Below are 9276 nucleotides of genomic sequence, written 5' to 3'. Positions count from 1 at the left end.
TAAATGCAAATGAGCTGATCTCTGCACTAAATGGCAGTGCTGTGGTTAGTGCAGATTAAGGGGCAGTATTATCCCCTTCTGACATCACAAGGGGAGCCAGATTTCAATTACCTATTTTTTACATGCTGGCAGAGAATGATTTACCAAAACTAAGTTACTGGGGTGATCTTTTTCACATTTTCTAGGTTGACAGAAGCACTGGGGACCCAATTAAAGCCCTTAAACATGAAAAAAAGGAACCCAACCTTTTTCAGAAATGTTCCAAAATGCTCGGTACAGTCAGTAAAACATTTTTGCTCCCACCCAAATAGGGTAATTTTGGACATGCTAAAATAAATGATCTGTGTGGTATTTTGAGCTGAACCTTCACAGACTCATTCTGGGCATATCTGACTTATATTACATCTTGTAAAATAGCCATAATACGTGCCTTTTAAAGGGATAGTTCACCCAAAAAGGAAAAATCTGTCATCATTTACTCACCTTCAAGTTGTTACAAACCTGTATAAATGTCTTTGCTCTGCTGAATACAAAGGCGGATATTTTAAGCAGAAAACAGGAGCACCATTGACTTCCATAGTAGGACAGAAAAATACTGTGGAAGTCTACAGTATGGTGCTTCAAAACAGTTTGGTTACAAACATTGCCCACAATATATTCCTTTGTGTTCAGCAGAACAAATAAATGTATCCAAATCTGTAACAACTTGAGTGAGAGTAAATTATGACCTAATTATCATATTTTTATTTGAGCGTCAGTTCTCAGACAAGCACCTTGCTACCCGTAATCCAGTTGATAGCAGAGGAGAGTTATGCAATTGTGTCCGTTTGTCTATCTTCTTTTTTTTTTATTCCGGACAAAGGCCAGCCTGTCAAACATTGTGCACTCTTTCCAGTATTTCTAAAATGTGGGGGCTGGTGACTCTGACTATGGTCAATAATGAGTCAGTCTGTTGATCAATCACAAGGGTTCAAATGGGCAAGTGAGCCGTGAAGGTCTGTATTCAGCACAGAGGAACCAAAGATGAAGGTCACATACTCTCTCTTCTGTGTGTTAGCGGTCTTGTCCTCTGCCTTGGTAAGTGACTTTTTTATACAATGGATATTTCCGGTACCAAAGTGGACCTAGAAGCGGTATTTTGGAGATGTATGATGTTTACATGTTAATCGCCGAGTACTTATTTGTATGGCATATATTAACTGTAAGTGGTAAAATTGTCGAATCTCAAGCAATGATAAATGACTCTCCTTTATATACGAAATATATTTCAATGTTTATATATATATAAAAAAAAATACATTTTTATTTGTCAGAATTACTTACTTTATTCTAAAATATTTTTCAATTATTTCCCCTTTTTTATTTGTCTGTCTGTTTGTCTACATATATCTTATATAGTCAGAGGAAACAGGAGAAGATGGTAAGTTATTAAACCCAAGAGGTGCCCGTCCTATTGAACATGGATACAAAGCTCAGGACACCTGTCAAACAAAAGAATGGCCGATGTGTACAGACGAGGACTGGGTGAGCATTGTTATCTGTCTTATGATTTTTGAAGTGTGAAAGTTTTACAACAAAGCATAATACAGTCCATGTGCACTATTGCCTACAATAAATAGAAAACAAACTTCCATTTTATGACTTAAGGGAAACAGGTGTCCGTCTGGCTGTCGAGTCCAAGGCCTGATGGACAAAGCTGATCATGATCTCATCAAGAAGATCGAGAAGATTCGTAACCTCCTGGATCAAGGCAAAAAACTCTACCGCTCCGCTGATCAGGACTCCAAGACGACTTACAATTACCTTAGAGAACGCCTAACCTCCGATGCAGGTCTGCCTTTTTTTGTTGATTTATGTTAATGAAAAACAGTATTTTCAGAAAATATGTGTTTTTAAACATATTCACCTTCCTCTCAGGTGGTGATAACCGATATGTGTCTCTGGCTGAACAGCTGAGGCAGAGGATTTCAGAGATTAAGATTAAAATTGACCGTCAACTCAGGTTACTAGAAGCTTTGAAGTCACAGATCAAAGATCAAGTTGTCACAATGCAACGACTGGAGGTGAGCAAAATGAATGACAAAATACAATGAAAATCCCTATTTATGAAAAATCGCTTGTGATGTTTCCTCATTTATAAATGTGTTCCTGTAATAATCGTAATTTATGAATAAATGGTGACCGAACTTTCAATTTCCGGTGAACTATACCTTTAACATGTATCACACCACATAATTTCAATATTCCCTTTCTCTCCGGGTGCAGGTTGACATTGACATCAAGCTGCGAGCTTGCAAGGGCTCTTGCTCAGGCTACAGCGAGTTCTCGGTGGACAAGGAGGGTTATGTGTCCATAGACAAACAATTGGACCATCTGAATACTATGCGTGTGCAGAGCGTTGAGACCTTCACTTCCCTGGGTGTCATGAAGAGCAGACCCTTGAAAGACCTTGTAGTGCCCTCCATATACAAGACTGGAGCAAGCACGGTCCAAACCGAGCAGAAGCTCCTCTTCGGAGACGTGGGTCAGTTGAAGCTTACTCTGGAAGCAGAAGGTTCCACTGCGGAATCCGCCGCCACCGTCAGCAAAATCCCCACAGGTACGGGCTCCTCCTCATCGCACACAGTACAATGCTCCAAAACAGTTCGCAAGACGGTAACGCAGACCAAAGATGGCACCGTGGAGAAGGTTGAAGTTATAGGTGGCGGGCCCGGGTGCGAAGACTTAGGAAAGCTAGGAATTTCCGATCAAGATTTTTTGGCCGCAGCCAGGGACGGGAAAGATCTGAGTCGTGACGGGTTGAAGGTAACCGTGACGGGTGGAGATGAAAGGTCTATCACAAGTTTGAATTCCGGCACAGATGAACTAGTTGGCTTTGGCGGTGACTTCTTCAAGGATCTTGGCACCAGCTCCCGAAAGACATCTTCTTCGTCTTCATCGTCGTCCAGCTCCTCATCAAAAACGATTCTGTCGGATGGAACCAAAACTTCCACAAAGACCACCTTTTCTAGCGACGTAGATTTTGGGGACGACTTGGGGGCGTTCTTGCGCGGCGATGTGGAAGAAGACCTTCCAGATATCCACGCACGAAGCCTGAAATCGCGCGACGAGCGCAAGGCTGGCTTTGTCGGTGAAGGTACACGCGAGTGAACTTAACCAGCATACGCAAGTGAACCATTTAAAACCAGTTTAATTCTCTTGATGATTCTGAAAATGTTAGACTTTTTGGAGACATGGTGTACTATAATGGACAAAACTGATTTGATTTGATTTGACTTTACATTTAATTGTATTCAAAAGCTTATAAAGGCCAAGACATGTAACAGGATTTTAGGAAAGATTCAGCTTTGTGCAATACAGCTTTGCTCTAATCGGCAGATGTGATGTCTTCTTTCAGATTGCAATGAAATCCTGCAGAAGCATGCTAACGGCAGTCAGAGCGGCCTGTTCAAAATAAAGCCGGCCGGGTCGGAGGAAATAGTAGTTTACTGTGACCAGGGCACTGGGTTGGGTGGCTGGACTCTGGTTCAGCAGAGGGAGGACGGGTCTGTAAACTTCAATCGCACTTGGAAGGAGTATCAGGCTGGCTTCGGTAAAATAGATCCACAGGGTAAGGGTGAAGTCTGGATTGGGAACAGGTTCCTACATCTTCTCACTCAGATAGAAAGTGTTTTGAGGGTGGAATTGCAGGATTGGAAGGGTAACGAGGTCTATGCCGAGTACAACGTTAAAGTTGGCTCAGAAGCGGAGGGATTCGCGCTGACTGTTTCGGAGTACACGGGGGACGCGGGGGACGCGCTGGTGCAGCCTAATTTGAAAAACTTCCTTTCGCATGCCGGAATGAAGTTTAGCACCTTTGATAGGGACAATGATCGTTGGGAGGAGAACTGCGCAGAGATGTATGGCGGCGGGTGGTGGTACAATAACTGTCAGTCGGCCAACCTCAATGGGATTTATTATAAGGGAGGCCAATATGACCCTGGCAGCAAGGTCCCGTATGAGATTGAAAATGGCGTTGTGTGGTTGCCATTCAAACCAGCAGATTACTCTCTCAAAGTAGTGCGAATGAAGGTCAGACCTGTCTAAAAACTATACAGAAGTTGTAACCAAAGGTGGTGCACAATGTTTTGATTGATTGTTATGTTCACTATACTGCTTGGCAAAATGTAAATCCATGATGTTTCCATGTCAATTTTTACAACCAACATACCTCATGTTTCAAATAAAATGTGTTCACTGCAAGTTCTGGGCTGTGCGTTTTATTTTAGTGTACTTGTTTTTGGAATAGGCAAGGAAATACACGATACAGGAGCACATTTATGTAGGAAAATTAGGAAATTATTTTCAATAATCGCAGAAAAAAGGTAAAACGTTGTCACTGGGACGGTACCTTTTAAAAAGGTCCTTATATGTACCATTTTGGTACAGATACCTTGAGGTACCAGTATGTACCTCTAACGTATAAATGTGTAACTTTTAGTTACAAAAGTGTACTTTTTGGAAAGGTACCGCCCCAGTGAAAACTTTTGTAACTTTTTGTACCTTTTTTTCTGAGAATGTTGAAATATTGGCCTGGATTTTGGCAGCCGTACATGCTGATAAACAAAACACAGCACATTTTGATAAGGCAAGTTTTGTTCAATTCTATTGGACAATAATTACAAATATTTTAGTCTCCCACAATATTCTGAAGTTCATTTGACCATCTTGACTAATATATATTTATAATAGCCTATAACGTAAACAACAATTACACAACAACATAGAAAAACTTTTTTTACCTAAATCTCTACACATTTTGGGTTTTAACTTTTAAGTTATTTCTAATTATATATTTTGTTAGTAAATATTTTTAAAGATACATTCACATGTGAAGTACTTTGCACAATAAAAAAAATACATCATGTAGATTCATAAAAATTGAACTTTTTTATTTTTCAAAGATAAGTACTTTTTATTTTTAAAATAACATTATGCAATACATTCCAAACAAACAGGTGTTTTGGCTATTTGCCTGTTACAGTGAACCTTTGAATAACAAAAATGATCAGACCGGGTTTAGACTAGGCCTTAGTTATTTAGGGACATTCCACTTTTTAAAAAAATATGCTCATAGTTACATCGTGTACTAAGACCGACAGAAAATAAAAAGTTGCCTAAAATCATCGGTCTTAGTACACGATGTAACTACAGAAGAGTCAAGTTTTAAATAGGAACAATATCAAAACTCTTTGGTTATTTTCTAGCGCGATGCTAATGGTCTAATCAGATTCAATGGATTGTGCTAAGCTATGCTAAAAGTGGAACCACCAGACCCGGAAATCAGTTGAATGGTTTTCAAAAACGGTAAGATTCAAATGTTTAACTCTAGGGGAGCTGGAAAATGAGCATATTTTCAAAAAAAGTGGAGTGTCCCTTTAAGTAGTTAAATATACTTTACAAAGAAGAACATTACTGGTGTGCATCCTGAGACAAAACAATGACACTGATACATTTTAAGTCCTATAAATGAAATGTTCTGTACATTCAGTTTTCAGTAGCAGTCATTACCTATGTAACATAAGCAAGGATTAAGTTAAATGTGTGTTTGGTTTGTTGCAGTGTGTACGGCCTTACAATCTAATCTTAAACAGCATAATCGCTATGGTAACGGCAGATTTGGACAGTGCCCAATACGGTTCACATACCCATTATGCTCTGATGATGAGATGGTAAGTGAGTTTTAGCTGGTTTTCATATTATTTGGGTAATCAAATCACCTGGCTAAATATTGAAAAGTACAGTGCACAGATTATTAAATTAGATATTGTATTCACCAATAATGCCCACTGACAAAGAACAGAAATTGCTATAAACTATATTTAAAGAAGTAAATAAAAAAATATAAAGCCTTTTTCAGCTCTCCTGATTTTGCCAAAAAATGATTCAAGCCCTTCTTAAAAATGACACATTAAAATTGTGTTCAATGAATTTAAAATACCTCATTAAGAGCAATAAGTATATATATTTAATTAGCATAACACAAAATAAATATGTACTATTATTTATTTCTTTTTAATTGCGGTAACACAATTAGTTTGGGTTTGGGTTCAGGAAAAATTATTTCCCAGCATGCTTTTCATGCAACTGCTTTTGGAAAGTAATTTTTTAAATAAAGTGTTATTTTATGCATTTTTAGGTAAAGAGAAAGACTTAATAGTGTTTAATGTCCGTTTATCTTATTGATTTAGAAGCGTTTGTGTTATATTTTCTCAAATTGTTTGGTTACCATCGTGCAGAAGAGTGGCGCTTGTGGTTAGGTTGTGGATGTGACGTATTTCTCTCAATGAGCACTGACTGTGTTAATGCCTGTTTGGAGATAAGTCTCTTCTCACATGCTTATCCAAAATATCATATGTTATTAATATTAGCATGCTAACATGTGCTTATGCTAATTAATATGATATAAAAACCTTTTATATAAAATAACAGAATTTAGTTCTTCAGACTACGCTAAATTGAGTTATTCAGACTACACTAAATTGAGTTGAGACAACTAATTGAGTATTGCCATTTCCTTTAAATTGAGTTGGACCAACTCAATATATTTTTATTGTGTAAAGCAGTTTTTTATGAGTTAGTGGTACACATTCATATTGAATGGAAATCCTGCCCACAATTTTATTGAGTAAATCCAATTAATAATTTTTTTTTGAGTGTAATGTCTTCAGGGCAACATTATGTTGACCCTGGGACAACATTTCAATCAACAAATCAGATATCAGAAATAAGTTTACAGTTTGTTTCAAGTTTAAGCTTATAACCAGGATTGCTTCTAGACCATTGTTTTTCACATATTATTTCACTATGATTTTAGGGTTTGGTTATGGTTAGGGTTGGGCTTTATTTACAAAAATGTGTTAATATGTTGCCCTTAGGACATCTCTCACTTGGCAAAATCAGGTCGAGCATGTTTTTCCCACAATTATCATTATCATCATTATATGATCTCTTGCATATGGGACATTTTTGTGTTTGTTTTTTAAAGGAGGATAAATGTCCATCAGGTTGTCGACTGGAGGGTCTTGTAGATGCGGCAAATGAAAACATTCATAAACGTGTAAAAAATATTTGCAAAAGGATTCAGCAAAATGAGGCCGTGTCTTCCTTGGTAATGCAAGAAACTGTCCAGTTCTATGGGTCACGAAGAAAAAAGTACATCCAAACATACAGTATGTTAAAAGTGCTGGTATAATATAATATAATATGAGCAACCTCATGAGCAACATTAAGTGGTCTTTTGGTATTTTCTGTGTTTAGTGCAAGAGCTCAGATATGCTGAGTTTGCTGAAGCCCTTCAGAGAAATCTAACATTTCTTCAGAAGAGATCTGCAGAGCTAACAAAAGCATTACAAAAGCACCATCACCTGATCTGGGATCAGATAAATGAAATGCGTCGACTTGAGGTAATGCATGAGGAAAACACCTTTATGTGTTCCTTTGCTGTTCATTTTATTTTTTATTAAAATGTAAGGTTAATAAAGTACAGGTCAACCTAATCAATACATTTGGACAAATGACCTACAGAATCATCTGAGTCAGGGATTTTACAATTTGCTTTAAGTTGAAATGTAACTTTTAACCTGATTCAGACTTGTTTTTGTTTGTTTTTTTGGAGCGTAGGTGGACATTGACATCAAAATCCGTACGTGCAAGGGATCATGCAAGCAAACCTTTGATCATGCTGTCGATAACGAAGCCTTCGAATCGATGGAGAGCAAAATGTACGAATTCAGCCTCATGTCTAAACGACAAAAATCAGTCTCTATAAACAAATTAAAACTCAAGTCTGTTGATCATCCCAGCGTCTCGAAATCTTACAGAAAAATCCCTATCGTCCGTACTGAACTCCTAACCATGTTTGAAGACATTGATAAACACCAGGTTGTTCTGGAAGATTTTCTAGAGGAAAAATAATGGTATTTATGTCTGTATCAGTCAAATGTGTGGTTTAAATATGTTTGGAAACTCTGTTGCAATACTGAGAAATGACTGCACCTCATTTCTCATCACTTATTTTGTTGTCTATTTAATACATATACGTAGGCCTATTTATATGACTCGGTGTGATGTATTTTGTGCCAATATCATGTTTACAGTTTTTTATTATTTATGCTTCTAACTTGTGTTAGACATTTTCAGGAATTACAGGTCAAACTGCCAAACAATAAATACCTCAAAACAAACAAACAAAACTGTGTCAATGAGAATTTAATTCTATTTAATTATTTCATCACTCCTGACTTCTCCCCCTCTTGCTCAAACTTTCGTAAATATTACTGCACTCGAGGTCGAAGTGCTGCAAACTAAGTTCTCTTCAACCATAAAATAAAGTTTTCAATTTTTATCCGCTTAAAAAATCGCCACATTTTATTTTGAGTCACCATACTTACTTGTATAACTACTCAAAACATGGAAGTGTTTGGTGGCTTCTTAATTCATCCCTGTTTGGATCCTAAGGAATGAATGAGGCTATAGGCTAAATGCTAACACATTCACGACACGCTGTACAGAGATTAAGAGCACGCATTGAAAAAAGATAGGTATTAATTTGGCTAAGTTGAGGTAAGAACATAGTAAGATATAAAAAAATGGTGGTGTTTTACTTTAAAAGGCAAATGAGCTGATCTCTGGACTAAATGGCAGTGCCGTGGTTGGATAGTGCAGATTAAGGGGCGGTATTATCCCCTTCTGACATCACAAGGGGAGCCAAATTTCAATGACCTATTTTTTACATGCTTGCAGAGAATGGTTTACCAAATCTAAGTTACTGGGTTGTTTTTTTTTTACACATTTTTTAGGTTGACAGAAGCACTGGGGACCCAATTATAGCACTTAAACATGGAAAAAGTCAGATTTTCATGTTTTGTTCCCTTTAAATGATTCATGCATCTAAAACTTCACACTTTTATCTGAAATATGTGACTGACTCCTTGTTACTATTGATTATTATTACATTATGTATCAGTCAATATAAACCTTGTTACAAGTTGACTGCTTCGACTAAAAGTATCCGTCATTGCACGTTGTTTTTCTCATGCTTCTGTTTTTAACATAAAATTTGGGACCAACGTGGTTGAATTGCAGACTGAGGTCACTAAATCCTTCCCTTCAGTATTATAGGAATACTCCAGCCTAATATCAAAATTACCACATGACTCTCAAGCAATCCAAGATACACATATCCATCAACTTTCAAACTAACACATTTGGAGTTATTTTCATAAATGTCCTTGC

The 9276-nt window shown here is 37.4% G+C and overlaps 2 protein-coding genes across 2 annotated transcripts; both read left to right on the top strand.

Annotated features, from left to right (window-relative positions):
- Positions 1–918: 918 nt before the first annotated feature.
- fga (fibrinogen alpha chain) lies at positions 919–4242 on the top strand. Its single transcript, XM_065254314.2, has 6 exons — positions 919–1077; positions 1399–1524; positions 1648–1831; positions 1918–2063; positions 2266–3136; positions 3398–4242. Exons 1-6 carry the CDS (start codon positions 1024–1026, stop codon positions 4084–4086), a joined length of 2070 nt encoding a protein of 689 aa, XP_065110386.1. The 5' UTR covers positions 919–1023; the 3' UTR covers positions 4087–4242.
- A 136-nt stretch (positions 4243–4378) lies between these two features.
- Positions 4379–8220, top strand: LOC135735779 (fibrinogen alpha chain). The gene is made up of 4 exons (XM_065254315.2): positions 4379–5711; positions 7028–7211; positions 7300–7445; positions 7663–8220. Exons 1-4 carry the CDS (start codon positions 5580–5582, stop codon positions 7954–7956), a joined length of 756 nt encoding a protein of 251 aa, XP_065110387.1. The 5' UTR covers positions 4379–5579; the 3' UTR covers positions 7957–8220.
- The last annotated feature ends 1056 nt before the right edge of the window (positions 8221–9276 follow it).

This window comes from Paramisgurnus dabryanus, chromosome 4, assembly GCF_030506205.2.
Source record: "Paramisgurnus dabryanus chromosome 4, PD_genome_1.1, whole genome shotgun sequence".
In the NCBI taxonomy this organism is placed as follows: domain Eukaryota; kingdom Metazoa; phylum Chordata; class Actinopteri; order Cypriniformes; family Cobitidae; genus Paramisgurnus; species Paramisgurnus dabryanus.
The sequence above is the reverse complement of the archived record's forward strand: the minus strand, read 5'-3'. Positions and strand labels throughout refer to the sequence as shown.